At 45.1% G+C, this 23,267-nt stretch overlaps 2 protein-coding genes across 4 annotated transcripts in view; both read right to left on the bottom strand.

Annotated features, from left to right (window-relative positions):
• Positions 1 to 4,113: 4,113 nt before the first annotated feature.
• LOC128302610 (uncharacterized) lies at positions 4,114 to 11,328 on the bottom strand. 3 transcript variants are annotated; one of them, XM_053039474.1, is made up of 4 exons: positions 10,983 to 11,328; positions 4,993 to 5,242; positions 4,727 to 4,860; positions 4,114 to 4,632 (listed from the first exon to the last, which is right to left on the bottom strand). In XM_053039474.1, the coding sequence occupies exons 1-4, from the start codon at positions 11,089 to 11,091 to the stop codon at positions 4,328 to 4,330; spliced, it is 798 nt and encodes a 265-aa protein (XP_052895434.1). In that variant the 5' UTR covers positions 11,092 to 11,328; the 3' UTR covers positions 4,114 to 4,327. The 3 variants fall into 3 exon arrangements, with proteins under 3 accessions (XP_052895434.1, XP_052895435.1, XP_052895433.1); XM_053039475.1 differs by lacking the exon at positions 10,983 to 11,328 and adding an exon at positions 5,774 to 5,991; XM_053039473.1 differs by lacking the exon at positions 10,983 to 11,328 and having other exon boundaries at positions 4,993 to 5,844.
• A 1,731-nt stretch (positions 11,329 to 13,059) lies between these two features.
• LOC128304666 (klarsicht protein) overlaps positions 13,060 to 23,267 on the bottom strand; it is a 184,381-nt gene continuing 174,173 nt past the window's right edge. The window contains exons 10-16 of the mRNA XM_053041874.1: positions 22,243 to 23,062; positions 21,788 to 22,167; positions 20,695 to 20,800; positions 17,064 to 17,233; positions 15,961 to 16,250; positions 15,196 to 15,891; positions 13,060 to 15,131 (exon numbers count right to left, since the gene is read on the bottom strand). Coding sequence (XP_052897834.1) covers positions 14,759 to 15,131; positions 15,196 to 15,891; positions 15,961 to 16,250; positions 17,064 to 17,233; positions 20,695 to 20,800; positions 21,788 to 22,167; positions 22,243 to 23,062 — 2,835 coding nt within the window. The 3' untranslated portion in view covers positions 13,060 to 14,758. The remainder of the gene's footprint in view (positions 15,132 to 15,195; positions 15,892 to 15,960; positions 16,251 to 17,063; positions 17,234 to 20,694; positions 20,801 to 21,787; positions 22,168 to 22,242; positions 23,063 to 23,267) is intronic.

Here is a 23,267-nt window from a genome sequence, read left to right as displayed (position 1 = left end):
ATCGAGACAGAAAACTCGCCAAAAATTACCAGTTTTTCAAGCTCCTGATACCAGGAGAGCATCCAACGCAGGAGGATGCTTTTTCCGTGTCAATCGAGACAGAAAACTCACCAAAAATTACCAGTTTTTCAAGCTCCTGATACCAGGAGAGCATCCAACGCAGGAGGATGCTTTTTCCGTGTCAATCGAGACAGAACACTCGCCAAAAATTACCAGTTCTTCAAGCTCTTGATACCAGGAGAGCATCTAACGCAGGAGGATGCTTTTTCCGTGTCAAGTGAGACAGAAAACTCGCCAAAAATTACCAGTTTTTCAAGCTCCTGATACCAGGAGAGCATCCAACGCAGGAGGATGCTTTTTCCGTGTCAATCGAGACAGAACACTCGCCAAAAATTACCAGTTTTTCAAGCTCCTGATACCAGGAGAGCATCCAACGCAGGAGGATGCTTTTTCCGTGTCAATCGAGACAGAAAACTCGCCAAAACTTACCAGTTTTTCATGCTCTTGATACCAGGAGAGCATCCAACGCAGGAGGATGCTTTTTCCGTGTCAATCGAGACAGAAAACTCGCCAAAAATTACCAGTTTTTCAAGCTCCTGATACCAGGAGAGCATCCAACGCAGGAGGATGCTTTTTCCGTGTCAATCGAGACAGAAAACTCGCCAAAAATTACCAGTTTTTCAAGCTACTGATACCAGGAGAGCATCCAACGCAGGAGGATGATTTTTCCGTGTCAATCGAGACGGAAAACTCGCAAAAAATTACCAGTTTTTCAAGCTCCTGATACCAGGAGAGCATCCAACGCAGGAGGATGCTTTTTCCGTGTCAATCGAGACAGAAAACTCGCCAAAAATTACCAGTTTTTCAAGCTCCTGATACCAGGAGAGCATCTAACTCAGGAGGATGCTTTTTCCGTGTCAATCGAGACAGAAAACTCGCCAAAAATTACCAGATTTTCAAGCTCCTGATACCAGGAGAGCATCCAACGCAGGAGGATGCTTTTTCCGTGTAAATTGACACAGAAAACTCGCCAAAACTTACCAGATTTTCAAGCTCCTGATACCAGGAGAGCATCCAACGCAGGAGGATGCTTTTTCCGTGTCAAGTGAGACAGAAAACTCGCCAAAACTTACCAGTTTTTCAAGCTCCTGATACCAGGAGAGCATCCAACGCAGGAGGATGCTCTTTCCGTGTCAATCGAGACAGAAAACTTGCCAAAAATTACCAGTTTTTCAAGCTCCTGATACCAGGAGAGCATCCAATGCAGGAGGATGCTTTTTCCGTGTCAATCGAGACGGAAAACTCGCAAAAAATTACCAGTTTTTCAAACTCCTGATACCAGGAGAGCATCCAACGCAGGAGGGTGCTTTTCCGTGTCAATCGAGACAGAAAACTCGCCAAAAATTATCAGTTTTTCAAGCTCCTGATACCAGGAGAGCATCCAACGCAGGAGGATGCTTTTTCCGTGTCAATCGAGACAGAAAACTCGCCAAAACTTACCAGTTTTTCAAGCTCCTGATACCAGGAGAGCATCCAACGCAGGAGGATGCTTTTTCCGTGTCAATCGAGACAGAAAACTCGCCAAAACTTACCAGTTTTTCAAGCTCCTGATACCAGGAGAGCATCCAACGCAGGAGGATGCTTTTTCCGTGTCAATCGAGACAGAAAACTCGCCAAAACTTACCAGTTTTTCATGTTCCTGATACCAGGAGAGCATCTAACGCAGGAGGATGCTTTTTCCGTGTCAATCGAGACAGAAAACTTGCCAAAACTTACCAGTTTTTCATGCTCTTGATACCAGGAGAGCATCCAACGCAGGAGGGTGCTTTTCCGTGTCAATCGAGACAGAAAACTCGCCAAAAATTACCAGTTCTTCAAGCTCTTGATACCAGGAGAGCATCTAACGCAGGAGGATGCTTTTTCCGTGTCAATCGAGACAGAAAACTCGCCAAAAATTACCAGTTTTTCAAGCTCCTGATACCAGGAGAGCATCCAACGCAGGAGGATGCTTTTTCCGTGTCAATCGAGACAGAAAACTCGCCAAAAATTACCAGTTTTTCAAGTTCCTGATACCAGGAGATCATGCAACGCAGGAGGATGCTTTTTCCGTGTAAATTGACATAGAAAACTCGCCAAAACTTACCAGTTTTTCAAGCTCCTGGAGCAACCAGGAGAGCATCCAACGCAGGAGGATGCTTTTTCCGCGTCAATCGAGACAGAAAACTCACCAAAAATTACCGGTTTTTAAAGCTCCTGATACCGGGAGAGCATCCAACGCAGGAGGATGCTTTTTCCGTGTCAATCGAGACAGAAAACTCGCCAAAAATTACCAGTTCTTCAAGCTCTTGATACCAGGAGAGCATCCAACGCAGGAGGATGCTTTTTCCGTGTCAATCGAGACAGAAAACTCGCCAAAAATTACCAGTTTTTCAAGCTCCTGATACCAGGAGAGCATCCAACGCAGGAGGATGCTTTTTCCGTGTAAATTGACATAGAAAACTCGCCAAAACTTACCAGATTTTCAAGCTCCTGATACCAGGAGAGCATCCAACGCAGGAGGATGCTTTTTCCGTGTCAATCGAGACAGAACACTCGCCAAAAATTACCAGTTCTTCAAGCTCTTGATACCAGGAGAGCATCCAACGCAGGAGGATGCTTTTTCCGTGTAAATTGACATAGAAAACTCACCAAAAATTACCAGTTTTTCAAGCTCCTGATACCAGGAGAGCATCCAACGCAGGAGGATGCTTTTTCCGTGTCAATCGAGACAGAAAACTAGCCAAAAATTACCGGTTTTCAAGCTCCTGATACCAGGAGATCATGCAACGCAGGAGGATGCTTTTTCCGTGTCAATCGAGACAGAAAACTCGCCAAAACTTACCAGATTTTCAAGCTCCTGATACCAGGAGAGCATCCAACGCAGGAGGATGCTTTTTCCGCGTCAATCGAGACAGAAAACTCACCAAAAATTACCGGTTTTTAAAGCTCCTGATACCGGGAGAGCATCCAACGCAGGAGGATGCTTTTTCCGTGTCAATCGAGACAGAAAACTCGCCAAAAATTACAAGTTCTTCAAGCTCTTGATACCAGGAGAGCATCCAACGCAGGAGGATGCTTTTTCCGTGTCAATCGAGACAGAAAACTCGCCAAAACTTACCAGTTTTTCAAGCTCCTGATACCAGGAGAGCATCCAACGCAGGAGGATGCTTTTTCCGTGTCAATCGAGACAGAAAACTCGCCAAAAATTACCAGTTTTTCAAGCTCCTGATACCAGGAGAGCATCCAACGCAGGAGGATGCTTTTTCCGGGTAAATTGACATAGAAAACTCACCAAAAATTACCGTTTTTCAAGCTCAAGCTTTAAGCAAAAGTTTAGTAAATAGAGAACTGATCATGAATTGCCCATAGATAGTTACCGTTTTACCTTTACGATTGATTCGTATGCCAATGTTTTCGATAAAATGCTACAATTGTTTTCCTTTTTTGAAAATCCCGTTGTTACCATTTGTGGTGATTTGTTTATAATTTGTACGCAGAATTAATACATATGTACCGTAATTATATTTAGTATACGCTTAAACAATTATTGGAATTTATTAAAACGTTAAACGATGAAACCCTTGTATGCTGAAAGAAAAATTATTTTAAATTAAAAACCCGCCGACGGTCAACTTTATTTGCAATTAAAAAAATAATTTGACCAGATCAGTCATGTGGAAATCACACTGTTTTCAGTGAAAAAATTGTGCGCCTGCATGTATGCAAGCGAAAATGAGGGTGCTTAATTTCATGCTGGGCTATATTAGTTTTTTACGTGAAACGCGATCTTTAGAATGTTGGATTCCTTTTTTCTGTTTTACGATATAATCCAACAATACAACAACTTGTTAATTTAATGAATCAGTTATTTAAACTTCCGTCTGTATAGTTTTTTAGGATCTTGAAAAAAAATCTTATTTTGGAAATTGGAACGCGGCTACTCATCCTTAATTTAGCATTTATTTATTCATACTAGTGTTTAGAAGCGATTAATACAATGATGCATATTTATGTGCTCAATCATACATACAACATTCTGGTAAATCCACTTTTTTACGAAAAAAAACACACGGTTTCCATATTTATTGTATCAACAGCTCTTGCAAATTCAGCGCTACAAATATAATGCCGCGAACAGATTTCATTGGAACATTCAACCAACAGCAAAAAAGCACATCACAAAATGCGGAAAATCTTTCGAATTCGTTATTTTCTGTTCTCTCGTTTGGTTGTTTGTTTGCTCTTCCTGCGATCCGTCTATCACAAACGTGTATCTGCAACGGACCACTTAGCTCCAAGGAAACACTTCTTCGAACAGTGCATCCTTCACCACCTCATTGGCAATCTTGGTGAACAGTTTGGTCAGATTCTCCTCAATACCGCCCTTCACCTCGTCCAGCAGCACGTCCGGATTTTCGTTGATCGCCTGGTTGCCGATCATCTCCAGCGTTGGATCACCGTTGAACAGATTCTTCAGGTAGAACCGTGCCTTACCGAACTTGACGCGCAGATTGATCGGATTGAAGCGGAAGTATTCCTCCCCGTCGACCATTTCCGTGTAGAACGTTAGCTTCAGGCTTACCTTGGTGTCGGCTGTGCAGAGTGGGGTGGAATAAGGGGATCGATGATGGGGAATTATTGGGCAGGGAAAACAAAACGGAACTGCTCGGCACGGGAAGGTACTTACTCAAATTCACCTGCACATCACCATCACCGTTGATTTGCAGCACCAGAATGCTCATCTTGAGGGAGTACTTCGAGTTGACCTGTAGCTTCGGTAGCAGCAGCGTGACATTAATTTGACGATTATCGATGTCCGTTCTGAGGAAACAGCACATAAGCAGGCATTGTTAGAATTTCATTGTGATCGACAAGATCGGCGAATATATTGCGCCCCCCTGTTGCAATTTTACGATCAACAGTAATGGAGCTTTAGATCAAAATTCTACTCACTTCAGCTTCTTCACAACGAATCCCGTCTTCTCGTGCGTGACTCCACTGATGCGGAAGTTGGTAAAGTTCGCCTTAAAGTTGTCGCCCCGCTCAATCTTCAACCGATCAATCTTGATCGGTTCCAGGGGGGTGATGGTAAAGTTTTCCCCGAAATCGCCCGTCGCCAACCGTGGCCGCAGCTCGTTCACCACATCGATAATGCATTGGTTAAGGTCGGTGGAGTTACGGGGACAGGCACGCAGAACGGTGGCTGAAAGTGTAGCAAACAGCGATGTAGTGGCAGACGACAGGAGTTTGACACCAACAACACGGTGAAGATGTTGTTGAATATTTATAACATCACATTCGTTCAGACCGTAAGTTTTGGTGCTAACTTTGAGATTGGTCATGATTAGTATCAAAATGAATCGTTCATCCATTACTTCCTACTATCACACCTTGCGTAAAAGTTCAACAGAAATAGATTAGTCGTATTAAGGTTTCATCACTACGGCTCTCAGCGCTTCACCATATTCCAACGCCCGTGTGCCGCTAATTGTTCCTCCAAGCTGGCTGAGAACTTGTAAACCAGCCGCAACACAATAGTGCAACTTCGATGCACTCCAAATCCCCATTTGTTCGGACAACACCGAGGGTGCTTTTGATGCAAAGCGCACGTTCACAGTGGCCAGCACCTCGCTATCGCACGAAACACACAGCATGAGTTATATAACACTAATTTCCGCATGTTAGAATGCCCTCTAACACGTTCTACTACCACGTGCTAGGTAAGGATACGTACGGAAGACGGCACCACTGTAATTGACCGCCAGCAGAAGAACAACCCCGGAGGCTAAGATCACCGTTTGGGCGATACGATTACTCCACGCAGGATACATCCTGGGACGTTAATGAGCCTAATCCTTCGCTGTACACCGAAATATGTTTGCAGAAAACTAAAGCTCCCATACACTGGGAGGTGTCGATCGCACACCAGAACTTGTCCGTCACGCGCACTCCGACCGAGTGTTGCGCATCGTTCTCGCGTTCTCATCATTTTATAGACTCTCACACACACGCACTTAATTCCACCCCACTTCACCTAAAGCAAGGCTTCGTTGTTCGCAATCCCCGAAGTCACCCCGTCATAATTCGCAGTGAATCACCGAACAGCCCATCAGACGGAAGGTAGAATTCGGCTGCTTGCGCCACAACAAAGTTCTGATACTTTGAAAGCGAATTTTGTTCTCCCTCTCGGAGGGAAGCGGAGTTGTGGTGTGGAACAACAATTAACTATTCTTTACAGGCACACACAAAACGGTAGGTGTCCGTTTCATCTTCGTACGGTCATTATCACTTGGCGCTTGAGTGGCTGAAGCACATAAACAGGGTTTGGGGCTCCGCTTGGCGCTGGAAATGGCAATTAGCGAGTTTGAACGAAAGTGATCCTTTCAGGAAGATCCAACCGGGTAAGTAACCGGTTCCGGTAACGTTTTTGGCAGGGGAAGGGACAAAAAGGGCTTTTGAAGGCAGATGGTTTTAATTTACATCCACAAATAGCATCACGGGAAATTCCATTGCTCCATGGCAGGGAACTTCATTTAAAGTGATGTTATTGTTGTGTAAAGTACTGTGGAAGAACTTTAATTCATCTTTTGAAATACATTCCATTTAATGTGACAACAAATCAACCAGGTAAAACCGGATACAGCTCTATTAAAACCGGAAGATTTTTGCTTTGTAAAGTGGTGAAGATACACTTCGAGCGGCCATGAAAAGAATGTTAAATTTAGAAGCTAGAAAGAAATTCCCCAGAGGAAGAGCGACTTCCCAGAGCGGCGGCGCAGCGTTTGACGAACCAATTAGCTAAAGCAATTGCGTCAAGGGGACAGTTTTACGATGAAGAAGCGAAAATTACTTTTAAACAATCTCACGTACGTAGCGAAATGTCTTTCTCTACGGTGCGAGCCAATATTTAGACAAGTTTTTGTTTAGTTTTCTCCTTTTTTTCCAGACACCTCGCGCGCCTTCACGCCTTACATCCGTGAGTGTGTGTGTGCGTGTGCGCAACTAGAAGGAAACAGATCACACCTCCGCACGAGCTGTTGACACACCCGTGGTGGGGGTCCCCATTTTTTTTTAGGTGCCGTTGTCCCCCGTCAGATGCTACCGTGAAGTGAAGACCGTCGCTGCTACTTGCTGCATCCATTAAAGTACGCACAAAATCGGGAAGCTCTCATTAGAGATGTGCACGCTGAGTAAGAGTGAGTGAGTGATTTGAAACCTTCGCGAGAGTGAATGAGTATAAATCAGCACGAAGAGTTTTTATGACTCCTTTAACCACTCTTTTGCGCCTATACTCACTCTCACTCTCTGTGCCGACTAGAAACTCTCCTCAGGAGTGAGTCAAACTTTGGAAAGTGATCACTCTTTGGATTAAAATCACTCTGTAAGAGTGAGCAAAAGAGTATTATCACTCTTTTGAGATTGTAAACACTGGTGAGCAAACGTGTTTTGTTACTCACTGCGGATTTTACTGCCTGCCAGAGGATTTCGGGTTAGTAAGAGTGAGTGAGTGAGTTGTATACATTGATTGGATTGTATACATTGAGTAAAACAGGAAGATCGTAAAAGAGAGTGGCAGTGTCTTATAATTCGTTTTCGATTGAAATCGATGATTAGGAGTGAGACAAAATGATTTATCACTTCTTTTGGATTCAAATAATTCTGTAGGTATGATGATATGTTGAAAATTTATTAAGAACAATTATTCACACGTACAGAATTATTTAAATCCAAAAGGAGTAATAAAACACTTACTACTGAGTGAGTTTCTAGTCGGCACAGAGAGTGAGAGTGAGTATAGGCACAAAAGAGTGGTAAAAACGTTAATGCAGTGTAATACTTTTAATGAATCTCAAAAGAGTGAGTAAAGGTTTCAAATCTTTAAACCCACTCTTTGACCCTGTTTCAAATCTTTGAAAAGAGTAATTATTCTCATCTCTAGCTCTCATGCTCTCTCTTGCCGTTTGCTAATTGCAATCATAGTATATATGCAAACGTTCAGCCGTGTCTGATTGGGGTAACGATAGCAGATCGGTTGTTTCCGGGCATCAATCAAGAGCTGAAAGAAGCGCCTTAAGCGCCACTGACGTTAAAGCGCCGCCGACTCCAAAACCATCGTACGTATCGTGTGGTCGGAAAGCCACAACCACAGCTGAACAACTGCCTTGGTAGGAAAAATCATATCGTTAAGCCGGTGTTGTTTTCTGCTTTGCCAAGCTAAATTGATCCAACGCGATGTACGGTTGCGGAAAAAGGAAACAACACGTTTGATACATGTATGAATGAATCAGTTTGTGCGTGTGTGATCGGGAAATCACCTTGAATCACCTTGAACTTGACTGATTTTCGGTTCAAACTCGCGTGTGAGTGCGAGAAAACGAACACTTCGAAAGACTTAAATGCCACCGAAAGAAACGAACGCTGTTTCTGTTTTTTTTGTTTGTATTGTTGTTACGTCTGGACTGGGAATTCTTAACGGAATGCAATCGGTAGGAATTCATCTGGATCACAACCAGTTTACAGCATAATCAGTAAGAATTCCCCACACCGTTGACAGGTGGAGACGAACCAAACAAAGCCTTCCACACCGATCGCGTCTGGGTTATTTCGCATTGCAGATTATCTACCCCCGAAGGGGACGACTTCGACTAGTTTCACTTGACTTAAACCCGTTCCAGCACTACTGACAGATGGACCAGTTGGATTGACAAATGCAATCGGCTTACCAAAGGCTGGCACAATGTGTGGAGGGATTTTTTTTTGTTAATCATGTGCTGTTGCTGCTTTTATAGTTCTATCCACCTGGTTTTATTATCACACTCGTGTGATGCGATGTGATTCTTAAGTACGTTATTTATCGTACATGTGCATTATACTAGCTGTTGGGCTAGTTTTTACGCGTGTGCTTCATTAACAGGATGGAATGGTAAAGTCATCCGTAAAACAAAAAATAGAAGACAATTCCCGCTTTTTTTTGGTGTGTGCTTATTAGAGGCACACATTTTCCCTACGTCAGGGGCGGTGGGTCGACGTGCTTGAACGAAGCCGTTGGCATTGACTTATGTCTTCCTGAGAATGAGAAGGATGTACGTGTGTATGTGTCGTTCCATTTGTTTTGTCCATGTTACCATCGGGTCACTAGCAAAACATCACGCTTCGCGCCACTATCTAACATGTTTGCAAGCTTTCGTTGCATAAACGAGAGCTTTATACTAAACAAGGAAAGAGGAAAACACAACGGAAGATTAAAACAAATAATAAAACAATCGTGTTGTTTAATGTTTCCAAGAACAACAAGCGTTACATCGGTTCAATATGGAGAGCGAAACATCGATCGAATTCACGTACCAATTAGCTGTGGAGCGGCGGCTTTTATCGAACCAGGAACTACCCCTATTAGTGGCTAACCACCGTGTGAAAAACCAGCGTCAAGATCACGATCAGAACCTGGTGCGTTTACTCTCACTATTTGAGGGAAAAATCGCGCACACACACACTCAAAATCGCTTAAACCAATAGAACAAGCCGCCCGTGCGATTGCGGTAGGTTCACGACTCGCGTATAACAATGATGAACATGCAGCGGGCAATAATGCTAATGTTTGGTTAGTAAATGCAAAAATGATCTACCCAGCGGTACGTGTACGCCGCCTTCGCCGATAATCACGAGTGCACCAAATCATGCTTGGGAAGATGCCGCTGCCAGCACCGGTGGCTTGTTAAGGTGGGTACACTTTAAACATAGTATTGTATGGATTCGCTAACCGCACTGATAATATGCATTCGCGCCGCTTCCCGCGCGGCTGTTCTTGATGTACCACCGAACGCCCCCCAACCGCTCATGATCGACCACAAATTGAGCATTTTTATTGCCAAGCTCCACGCCCTGTGCTGTGCCAGTGAAGGAAGCACAGCACAGCTCGGCACTGCTAGAAAGCAGCGAGACACGATTAGCGCGCGTGCGCATCGGTTTTCCGATCTTGCGGATAAGAAATTATCCTCATTAATCTGTGTGACGGATCGCGAATGCGATTGCGCTGACATTAAGCGGCCCCGGTCCGACTGGGGACGAATGGGGGGCACGCCTTCTAGCTTGTGTCACGTGTGGAGAATGTTGATAAACAATTTAACGTACAAAACGAAAAACAGATTACAAACTTGCTGCATATGCACGCAATACACGCCGCCGGTGGGTCGTGGTGCCGTGACCAGGATTCCCTGGGGAATTGAGTGAATTTTCGAAAAAAAAAAATCAAAATAATATATTGTTGTGCGATTTGAGGTCACACATTTTCGTCAATACTATAGAATCTATAGAATTATAGAGATCAATTTAGATACAGAGATTTCATTGCAAAATGGTGCCGTGATTAGAATTCCAATGCTATACGAAAATTTTGGAAAATTGCACCAACACAATATGGATCGATTAGACATCCAAAAGGATGCCGTTAATCAACGTTTTATATCGAAAAAATCCTTTTACTTTTTCCAATAAAATCTCATCATTACAACAGCAAACAAGGGATGTATCGATCGATGAAAAATGGCACCCCCCCACTATTTACTAGGATCACTTGCTTTGTAATTAACACCCAGTGATAAATGAGCGATGCAATAATCAGCACCAATTGTTTCATCAAACAAAACCGGTCGAACTGGGTCAAAGGTTGGTTGGAAATAGGTATACGAGACTGATGACAGAAACGCGTCACAAATCGAACATTTCAATCAATTACCGCGCTTGCAACGGACGTAATTCTAAGTCGTAAACGGCTATTTAACCTTTGATCATGTATCAATACATTAGTGCTCTTCTGCAGCGTTAATAAGCGTTAACGAGAGTTAAATTGAACGTTAGTAAAATTCACACCTGAACCCGAACGATTACTACTACTGCTGTGCACTAATGTCGATGCCACCGCATCGAGGAGTGCGAATACTTACGCAAACCGGCACCGACGAGGCTGATCATGGCCCCGACAGTGACCAGAATGTAGACCACTGTCAGCAGCCGATCCACCGTGGCCTTGCTGTGCGCTGACGCCGCTCTCATTTCGATACCCCGTCCGAATGTGGTGCCTCCGGATTCAAAACCTCGGTATGATTCGCCCGACGGTAGCTGGTGCCGTTTGGTGACGAGTCGGTGCCGGTGTAGCAGCCGGTTTGAACTTGGCCTGACAGACGCAAAACACACACACACACACACAAACCACCAAGGACGGCCAGAGACCGGGCCGACGACAAGAGGGCCGAAGTAGACTAAGTTGCTCTTCGGAAAGAAGTTGCTACACACTTGCGCACCTGGCGTCGGATGGAGGAAAAAAAGAGAGCAGAGCAGCAGCTACAGAGACCGGATCTTAGAACAGCACTGGTGAAGTTCTGATCAGCTACTAACGCCATCGTACCGGTTCACTAGTCTATTTATCTATCCATTGAACTGATGCGATGGTTGCCCGGGTGATGATGATTGGTCGGAAAAACGGGGAAAGAGCGGGTACGCGGGTAATAGGCCCGAGGAACCCAACCACACAAAATGGTTGCGTGCAACGTAATAATTCCACTGCAAGATTCCATCCATTAGCGGGGAAAAATGAAGAAGTTGGGGTTTGGGGGTTGGAACAAAAAACCGACAAATGTGCTAAAGGACTCCCACGACGGGGCCTGAAGATCGTTTCACACACGAACGGTGCGTGTGAGTGCGTCAAGGAGCATCCGTCGTCCTTCGAAAAAACAAAAAAATGACCGAGAGTACAGCCAGTTGCGCGGATCCTTTCCACGTATCACACACCCCCCCTTCGACAGTGCGTCAGTCATTAGTGAACGATTAGGTCATGTTTAATTGCATTCTTTACATTGTTTGAGCACCCGATTCCCACCCTAAACCTACCCCGTTAATCCTACTGGACAGTGTGGTGCTATTATTACATTTTTTTCTCGATTTGGTCGGATTTTAAGAACACTGTGGAAGAATTCGGCTCGCAGCTACACAATGCATATTTTATGCCCCTAAGGCGCATAACTGGGCAGTGAATTATAGTTTGTCGAATAGCCCCTTACATCGCTTGTACTGCTCCGACGGGAGTTTGGATGGAAGATGGAGGCGCATAGGCAATTCATTAATGAAATATACACTGCTGTAGTCAAGGAGATCGATGTGTAGGTGCATCATGTACATCATGCGTCAAAAAGGCACTAACTTAACTACCAGCACGTGCCACGGATGGATCACGCACAATCTCACTCGTTTGATCAGTTGAGTTTGTGTTCCCCATCTGAATGGTGTGTAATTATGTGCGTACTTGGACTTGTAACATCCGGCTAACGGAAGCATTGTGTGAGTGTGTACGCAAAGGAGGAGTTGTGACGTTTCGAAGAAATAACCAATTGTTGAGAAGATATGGTTTGCAAGCGTACTCTCTGCGCGAGATGTGTGAGTAACAGAATGAGAATGAACCGTAAGCCGCTTGTGCCACTCGTCTGGGTCATGTCAATGTCGAGCATGACGCTTCAGAACCGTATCGAGGAAATCGACGAGGTCTGTGACTTAGAAGCTCGACGGTAATAGTCCTGTGCGGCGCGTATAATTATGAACCGTGATCTTCTCTTTGGCGTTAAGTGCGATTGAATTTAAATTGATTCCACATACAAGGGACGCAAATGGGTTGTTCCAGCTTGTTTCCACCAACTGTTCTTATATCCACCACCTTTGATTGCTTCCAGCTAGCACCGAAATGACGTTAGAGTATTGTTCTCGAAAGAAATAATGATGGATGCGCGGAATTCGGATGTTCATCTGCTTCTTTGCAGCACCGACCACCGGGTCGGTATGACCGTAATCTAGCCGCCTTCGATTGTAGGAAAATGTAAAATTTATTCTCCGCTTTTCTTCTTCTCCATCTGTATTGCGTATTTTGTATTGCATGTGTGTGGTTACTCCCTCTTCGATCGGAGCTACCTAAACTTAAAAAAAAAACGGAAGAAAGAAAAACGAGAAAAATCATTTCTCTCACATTAAGTTGGTTTGCTTACGGACTTACGTGCTAGCGCAAAAATAATAAACTTTTAAACTCTTGGCCATTAATAAGTGTGTGTTTGTGTGTGTATAAGAGTACCGGAAGTAACGCGGCAGCGGATTTCTTAAAATCGACTTCCTTATCTCCTATTTGTCGGTTTTGTTTTTGTTTTGTTGTGCACAAACAATCAAGAGCAAGGAATGGACCGATTTAAAGATGGCATCCACCGAAAAAGGCGCGCAAGAAAAGAAAAAAAAAACTCCACATAAGGTCACGAGCCTAACCGCACATGGCTACAATTCTATTATAACTAACTAGTCCACGAACAACATATTACGACGGGGTAAGATAGTAGTGGGTTAGTACGTACGGAAATAAAACGCCGAATGCATTAGTAACACATGGTACACGAAACATCAACCGTACGCTTTTCTGTTATATAGTGACCGTTTTTTTTCCTTCTAACAAAAAATATACAATTTCAGGGCGCCGGTGTCTCATTGAAAAGAGACAGAAAATACTCTGCTAGCATCGAGACATTATTCTCAACGAAACATCTTACAAGCGCGCAGGGAATAAGTAGCGTGTGGTCGAAACACAAAACGGCAGTGTGTTTGTTAGTATATTCCAATTCCTCTCTTCTATCTAACTATTTCGCTTGTTGAATTAGGCGTTTAACAACAAACGGGATTAAACTGTACTACGGCAGGAGAGAAGAACCTATTATCACTGGAGATGGAAATATGTATGTAAAATTACATCGCCTGTTCTATGCAAATAAAAAAACACAGTCTTTTCACTGATTTTTGTTGGTAAGTTTGGTTGAGAATGTGTTCCACAACCTTTGCTATGTTGCCACTGCTACTGTTACTGTTTGCTTCTTCAAGGCACTGTTTTGATTCGTTGTTTTTTTTTAGAACATACTGCACGTTTGTTTTCTGTTGCCATATGCATCTTAACCAAATGTTTAAGTTGTTTGTTTTTTTGTTGTTGTTAGAAATCTTACTGTAACTGTTAGTACTTCTTACTGCGGTACAATAAGGATTCACAATGATGAAAGTTACGTTCGTAGCTATTGATTTTGGAAATGATGATCATGAACGCAACACAAAAACTTTAATCCATCTTCCAACTATTGCCCCTTTTTGGACCAAGTTAGTAGATAAGTAATTAATCAAACTTATTTGAAAAACAGGCCATTAATTCATACAAATTTATCTTAAACGATGCAAACGATTAAATAACATCACTAAACGAACGACCGAGCGAACGATTAGAATTGTACATTTCATTCGAAGCTAACGAACTAATAAATATAGATTCTATTGAAACAGAAAAAAATAGATTAAAATACGAGAAAAAATATAGAACCTATATAGGAATCCTTACAGCATAAAGTTGACAAGATAATGAACATAGGAAGAACTTTAAGGAAATAATAATGGGTTAGAATATATAGCAACACAATTGGAAGTATTACGACCTTTGCCGAACCATCCACCGATGGTACCGGGCTAGAAAAGCCATGTATATATGCCTATACAGTTAGAAACTAATCAACCAACGTTATATCTCCAGGATATAAAAATCTATCCAATACATTAAAATCGCCCACCCGCGCATTCCGCACCCGCCTTGTACGCAAGCGGTACTGGCGAATGCATTTAACCGCGCAGTGAGCAGTCCCCATCTTCGCTCATTTTTGCCCTAAATCGGAGGTGGTCCCTTCATGTACCGCAACTGAGGCGTAAAACTCATCGAATAGGTGTTGAGCGCATCGCAGCAGTGTGGTTCAAAGAAGCAAGCAGCGCACATCACCAGTACCAGTGCCAGTTGGACGGGTACCGCAATCTTGGTGATGCGCCAGACCCAGCGGTTTTGCGAGAGCTTCATCTTGGTCGTCTGCACAATGCCCAGCTGGCCAGATTTCTGCATAGCCAGCAAATGCTCCCGCTGTAACTCCTCTTGGGTATGGTGTTGAAGCTGCTGGTGCAACACCTGCTCGTCGTCTTCGTTTTCCGTTACCTCGGCGGATGTGTTTGACTGGCTGCGGCTCTGTGTACCATTTCGATGCTTTTTGCTGTTTCGAGTAGATAACAATACGATTAGTAATGGGCAACTTGAGAAAGACGAATAAAACTTACCGTGAAGGTGATTTCTTGTTCTTATTTTTCACCGTCACACTGTTATTATTGTTCCCGTCGGCAGAGTCCCGTCCCGGGGAACGATCCTTCATCTCCTGCAGTTGCAGCTGTTGCTCCTGGTGGTTCTTCTCGTTCATGATGATTTTGCGGCACGTGCTCTGCAGCGAGCGCAGATCATGTTCGGCCATTTCCAGCCGCTTCGTTATCGTCTGCATTGCGTCACTGCCGGGAGCGAGCGCTACCTCCAGTTGCTTCACCAGCCGCTTGAGTGCGTTCAATCGTCGCTCACGCTCCGATAGGCTGCCATCAGACATGCCACCACCATCGGAAATACCGCTATCAGACAGAGAACCATTCGACGAGAGCTTAACGCTTGCCGGCAGAACCGGTGCCAATAGCTGCAGGTTCTCCTGGGCGAACTCTTGCTGCTGGTGCTGAAACTGCCCCGACTCGGTGCTAGCACCGTTCTGTTGCTCCTGAAAAAGCGGATCCACCTTCTCCGAGAGAGCCTTCACCACCTCCTTGACGCTGTTCGCGATCTCCTCGGTAGTACCGCCACCACTCTGGAGGGCACCTTCAATGCCTTGAAGTTTTCCACGGTCCCGATCCAGAATGTTACGAAAATCGCTCAACCCATCCTCCAGCTGCTTCCAGGTCATCATGGAGGTGGTAAGATTTTCGATGCGGTTTCTTAGCCTGCAGAGGGAAGAAGAAATATTGGAGTCAATTCAATTTGTCTCTTTAGGATGACGTTAAAGAACTTACCGCACTTCGGCCTCATCCCAGGTACTGTAGAGGGTGGTAATACCATACTTCAGCTCGCGATTGACCGACGTATCCAGACGTATATCGTTCAGACAATCGTAGCATTCAACACAGTGGCCACCAATGCAGCGTTCAAAGTTCTTGTCCCGTTCCAGCTGCTCCAACCGTGTGTCAACGGACGGGTCCAGCAGTTCCTTACGCTGCTGCTCCTGATTCGACACCCAGTTGTGTACGGTTGCATTCAACGTGAGCATCTTTGGCCGTTGGTTCTGCAGAACTTTGTGCTCATTCTGCAAGGAGAGTGTAAGGGACAATCGAAAAAAAAACAAAAACATTACAAAAAAATTTAAAGAAACCCAACCAAGGGCATGTCAACAAATGGGCGAGGAGACTCTAAAATTCACACTTAGAGGTGATTATGTTATGCGCCGTCTTTATGGAGCGGTAGTAAACACACTTTCATAACCATAACCAAATTGAGTTCCTCATTCCGCTTGGATACGCATGAAGACGCACTACATGCCACAAATATCACAACCCCTTTAATGCTCGTAGAACTATGCATGAGAGATTAAAGCCTTTTGACGCGTTTTGTACTTTTCGACGAACATGCCGTCACCGTCGGGTATATCTCTCGCGTGAAGATCATCTTATCTCTCGCTAACACGCATCAGTAATGATCGTCATACCCTCGCAGCATGAAATATTTTTAAAATGAAACCTCACACGTGCAACTCCACGTGGTAGAGCGTCCACACCAAACACACTACATCGCGTTACGACATCGGCGAAGATCGTTGGCCGGGTGGTGTGTTTACGATACGGTATTTTTTAATTACTTGCACAGAGTAATTGGCACCATCACTGTACCCGTCCACCTTTACCGACATTGCATTCGATCATCGTTTATTTTGATACCATTAATGTCCGATGTTTGTTAGTAACGGCTACCGATCACGTACACTGTTGCGCTTGCGCGGTAACGAACACTCTGTTTGTAATTCACTTTCTATCGAGCGTGCCGACACGTTTAATTGCTGCTTAACGAATTGCGCGTGATTTTTAACCGACGCTAAACACTCGTAACGGACGGCAATTCTCACCTTCAATTGATCGATCGCCAGCTGGATGTGCGATTCGGAGCAGATGTTGAACGTCTTGCTGCCCAGCTCATCCAGAACATCCTTCAGCGAGCGTATGTCTTCCAGGAACTGGTTGCTAATGACTCGCCGCTCGCTCCAGTTGAGCAGCCCTTCCCAGCAGACGATTGTATCTGTAAATAAGTTGAAAGGTATGGAGGCAAGGACACCATTAGTATCATCTTACTGGATAAAATGGCGATATTTGAGGTGTGCATTCATTCTCCGAGATGAACATCTACTAAGACGAGCTATTGATGTACCGTTTAGTTTATCGGTCTGCACCGCCTGGTGGGACTTTTGTCTGATCGTTACCACTCGCGACATCGCGCACAGCGTTTGTTACAGTCCAGCGAGTATCGACTTATTGGAGAATATGCCAACAAGGGGCAGAGACACCTCAACGCATTTGCCGGGTGTCTACCTAGTCTAAACCACCAAAGATCGTCATCATGATCATCACAGCGCGTCGCAAAACACCAAACCACAACACAGGCAGACTCGAATTTCCTCTCGCGTAATCGATGCTTCCTGCTGACATTAAAAATCACTTCCAATTGGCAATCTGTGCAACGCTATCGCTCTGTCTATTCCTCCCACCGAACCGGCACACACTCACGAACAGCACCTCACCGTCCAACGCTAGTGCAGCGCGGCGACTACTCGGCGGAATACTAGCGTGCAAGCTCACACCCCACCGGGTGCTCTCATACGGCGCTACGGTTCGACCCTAGACGACCCCTTCGCAACGATACGATTCGCACATACACACACGGTCCAGAGCTCAGTAGGGTCCCCACTCACTCACTTTGCACACTGCAGCAGCACCAGTCGCTTTTGGTGTCGACTTTTGCTCCAAAAAAAAAAACAACTTGACACAAACCACACACAAACCACCCCGAACGGTGCCATTATCAGCTTACAGTTGCCAGACCGAGTTGGTTTACCATCGTTGGCCCTACGCAGTTCCACCAGTGCACCTTCGGCGAACACTTGAGTTTCATCTTCTGCCCGCTGTATCTTTCTCACTCTTGGTGCTGATTTCGAGGCAATCCAGTGCTTAACAAATTTGGTGCGGATGGAATCTAAATGAGTTTTCCACCAGCAACCAACATCCAGAAGTAGATGTAAACGCTTACGCCACCAATGGGGGAGGGCTGTTTTTTTTAAACTATTCTGTCTACGTTCCTCAGACAAGCTAACTAATTGTTCTTCTTCACTGGTTTTTTTCACGAGATGGAAACAATCTCCAAACGCTTCAAATAGAATTGAAAGATGTGTCTGTTTTCCGCAGTAGCATGCGGAACAGTAATGTGTTCCAAACCGCACAATCGAATGACGTTTCGGTAATGTAGAACCGTCGCCAACACCCTGCCCCTTCGCCATATTATGCAAGGGCATGCGCACAACACACCAGTAGTTCTGCTACATATCCGACCCCAAAACACCGTCCCCACACATAAAGGGGTGCCCCGTCAACATAAACATAAACAAGAAGGACAAACAAAACGAGCTACGCATCTTCTCTTCTTTGCACTGGAACACCTATTCCACGGATGTAATTGAATTACATTACGCCAGGAATGACCTTCTGTATGGCCTTGACCTGTTTGTGACGAATCACACCTGACCTGGATTCTCTTCGGCCAAAGGCGACTGACTTGTTGCGTTGGTGGATGTACTAAAATTAGGTCACAGTACTGTGGATCGAGGTCGTTCCTTCATGGTCAAGGATGCTGTTGAAGGACAGCGATACGCATTCAAGGGCGGTGAGCGAGCGTGTGAAGTTGATAAGAAGACTAATCGACTGCGAGCGATTGCAAAGCACATGATAAGCCGTCAGATATACAGAATTTACTTAGATACATTGAATGTTTGAGTAATCACAAAATGATTTCTTTCTTGGTGTCTTTTTTAACAAAAGATACTAAATAGCTATGCTGTCTAGCTCGTCCTATCAGATACTTACCCTCTATTTTGGAATGTATACTACAAACTTTAACAAGGGTAATGATAAAATAACACCTATCTACCAACATTCACTGACTACAACATTAATGCATGCATGGGGAAAATATTCTAAAATACGTCCTGTATGTATGAATCCTCGCTTCCAATACCTTTCACTAATCTCTTTAAGTTATGTTTTGTTAATATAGTAAGATGAGATGTTTTATGTTAGACAAACGTGCAGAAGCGTTAGCAAGAGCCTTGTCATGTTAGCAATTAAGAAATCTTCTATAAACTGAGATGATCTTCACTATCCCAACTACCAACTACTAGCAACCGATCGTCACAACAGAACCCAACACAACGGGACGACAAAACGAACAAACGGAACAACCAACCAAAAGAATACCGCGGACAGACAGAGTGCAAACGTTGAGCGATGTACAGAAATAAAATGAAGCCAGTGCAATGGATGCGTTTATGTGTGTTCAGAGGTGCAAGCCTGTGATGCTTTATTCGGTTAAGATTCGACAGAAACACAACAGAGAAATGCGAAAGAGTAATGCAGTAAAAACTAAGGCTTGTAACTGTTGTCCAAAACAAAAAAGCGTCCTCAATGACGATCATCAAATTGTGCCCTACGCGCCTTATCAAGATATATGCTACGGCGATTACCCTTTGGATTGTGGAGGATAGCAAGGAAAAGGAGCAAGAGTACAAGCAAGACAGAAGAGTAGAGAGAAGAGTAGAACACACATACACGCACACAAAAAAAACAGCCATACATGCACCTAACCATACATGTACGGTTGCACGTTGCACGTGGACAAATGCGTCGACATTCAGATGATGCCGATTGTCAATCGTTTCAAAATATCGTCAGCACCACGCGCTAGTGCCTTCGTGGTGGCAAAGGTGGCGGTGGTACTGGTCAAGCTTCCTACCCCGCTCTCACTGCCACTACCCACCGCGGATGCGGTGGTGGACGTGCCGGTGGTGGCGGGTGCGTTCGTTGTGCGGTCCCGGCCGAAGAAATCAACCAGCCGGTAGAACCCGTTCAGCACACCGACGAAAAACCGATACAGCGTAAAGTTGCGCATCACATTGCCGATGTCGAGCAGGAAATCGATCAACCAGGCAATGAAACGCGTTATGCGAGCGCAACGACACTCTTCCCGTACCACGATCACCTTCTTCCGCGAACGGGGCAGGCGACCGCGTACCTTCCGAGCGGGTGGTATCGGTTGCAGCCCGTTCACTTGCAGCTGCTCCTTGCTACCCTGTTGCCCTAGCCCGCTTGTCCTATCGCTACCGTCTGCGGTTTGTCTGCCTGGTTGTGGCGGTTGCCTTCTGTACGCGGCTGCCCTACGACCCCGTTGCCCAGCACAACGACTCCACGGTTGCTGTTGCTGGCTTACTGCCTGGCTTTCCATTTCCGAGCGCCTGCCTAGCGTACTAGCGTAACTATCGGTACTTCTATCGCTACAGCTAATTGTACTACCTTCCTCGCTGTCACTACCGTCCTCACTATAGTCACTGTCGCGCTCTTCATTTTCATCATACGCTTCCGTCTGTCCCTCTTCATCGGTGCGAGCATTTGGAGAAGAAGGTTTACTACTTTGTGCACGGTAATGCACCCGCTTACCTCGTAAATCTTGGCACTTGGCAGCGGTCAGCACCGTGCCCGGCTGGCAGCGTAACACCGACTCCAGGCAGCGGACATTTTCCCGGCAGGTGGTGATGATTTCGCTCTAGAAGGGGAAAATTAAAAGAGCGGAAGAACATTGTTAGAAGATACAAAACTTATGCCTCACACACGAAGCTATTAACACACGATTAATGAACGATGGCTATGGCTATGGGACGAGGTTATGGTAAAGTTATGAGAATGAGAAAGATGACGGTAGTACATATCCTACAAGGGGTTTAAACAGTTAGCAAATTATCAGCCTACCTAACAATACATTCTCCAATTGCTTAATGCTAATGATGGATGATAAGTAAAGCCGAATGATCGATATGAGCGCAAGGTCATTTGAAATATTATTCTTTAGATTAGAAATCCACCGTACGTATACTACGCCTTGCACAATTTCACCATCATGAGGTGCTGAGCTATATGAAAGGCGGTGCTGCTTCATCTTTTGGCACTTTTTCACTATTACAAGGCCTAATTAATTCCAAGCAGTTCTGTATTAGATCTTGTGAACGTAGCATTTAAACGAATATTTACAAAACTTACTATTACTGGTACATCCTTGGCAATGTTTTATCTACGGGAACATATCACACTCATAAAGCTAAAGAGAAGAAATTAAAATATTGTGCTCCGAACGTTGGAAGCTAGTAACGCCTTTAGAGACGTTTCCTTTCCCGATAGAACATGGAGTAAAATGGTTTGAAATAATCAGTGCCTCCTTACAAATTCCCTCTCAAACAGGCTCACGCTTTCTCTATTTATGTACACACACTTTTGATGTGTTAACATGTTTCTTTTATATTTTTATATACTTAACATCTGAAGTATCACCTCCCCACATGCACACTACTATCAGTGATTGTTCCCTTGCCCTTCGTTAATCCCATCAAACTTAGCAACTCATACTGTCTCAACTTTTACCATAACACAGCTCCCAAAACACACAAACTAAAATGAACAAAATAGCGCTGATACAGCAGCAGTGTACACATGCGTAACGCAAGCATAGATCACAGTAATAGAGAAGCAACATTCTTACGTAGTCGTCCGGCTTCAGCAGATGGCACTTGGCCTTCAATGCTTCGGTGTTGGCGAATCGGATCTTGCTCTGGATCAGCAGCTTCTTCACCTCCGCCTCCATGTCCTCGTCAAACTCGTTGTTCGAGCTGCTGCTCGTTTCGTGCGACAGCGAGCGCACGAATGCTGCCGACGAGTTGTGCTTGTCTACCGAACGCAACGAACGACGACGAGGTCCACCGATGGAACCAGAGTTCAACCCGTTCGGTACGCTCGATTCAACCATCGTTGCGAGCGGAGTTGCCTCGAGGAACGAAAGCGAACCGTGCTTTCGTGTACTCACGTTGGTCGACGATTGCGGGGGACTGCCTGATTTACTGGACCAAGAATTCATGTTGTTACCTGTGGGGAGGGTGAAGTGAAAAGAGAACATTAACCGGATGCTCAATAATTCGGTTAGACAATGATAGCGCTTACCGTATCGGTCATCCATTCGGTACTCATCTAATCGTTTCCGACGATTAAGCGAGTTAGCGTTGATCTCTAACTTGTTGGCCGATTCTGACTTCAGGCGGAATCGAGGCGGTGACAGCGAGTCCATGTTGGCTGCCGACAAAGACGACGACGCACAGTCCGACTGTGAGTCGATAAAGTTCCGATAGTCATCGCCAAAGTCGAGTAACCGCCGGGCCGCATCGGTATCACGATCCTCCGAGTACGGTTCGGACATGTATTTTTCCTGATAATTATCCCACGCCTGTTCCGAGAAGCTGCTCATCTCCTCCGTGCCAGTGCCGGTTCCGTTCAGGTCGGTTTCCGTTTTCTCCACACCATCTAGATTATAATTAGCAAGCGCTGCTAATGATCCTAGATTGAGACTGCCGCACCGGGTGCGCGTCAGTGAACCGATCCGGAACTCGGGCTTCGCCATCGGGCACCCGAACTCTTCCTCACTGTCCTGCGAACGTTTCGTCGACCGAGCCGACGTCTGCCGTACGGAGGATGACTTCCGCGACGAAGAACCGGACAGTGAGGACAACGTAAGCAAATCGTCCGACAGCCGCAAACGACCGGAAAATGATTCCGACTTCAGTAACCGCCGGCTGCCACTGGTTGTGATTGCAACGCCCGCCACACTACTGTTGCTACCGGAGAGTTGAATCTCGCGCAACGGTTGACCACTTCCGCCCGTGAGTGCGTTGTACTGCAGTAGTAGTGACTGCTGGAGCAGATGCAATGTCGAGGAACTGTGCTGCGGTGGTTGCGATTCATCCGAGCCTGATTCATCGATACGATTCTGAATACAAATAAAGAAAGAACGACACAAAATAGAATGAATTAGATCAAAAGAGAACGAATTCCGTTAAGTAGTATATCAAAAGAACCGAAGTCACTCACGCCCTTCAAGACCTTCTGTCACACTGAACGTTATCTGACGTGCACTAAAGGTGGCTTACACTTCGCAGCGCAATGTTAATGGAAATGGAATATTCTCGTCACGT

This window comes from Anopheles moucheti, chromosome 3, assembly GCF_943734755.1.
Source record: "Anopheles moucheti chromosome 3, idAnoMoucSN_F20_07, whole genome shotgun sequence".
In the NCBI taxonomy this organism is placed as follows: domain Eukaryota; kingdom Metazoa; phylum Arthropoda; class Insecta; order Diptera; family Culicidae; genus Anopheles; species Anopheles moucheti.
Note: the sequence above shows the minus strand (reverse complement) of the source record. Positions and strands in the feature narration are given on the sequence as shown.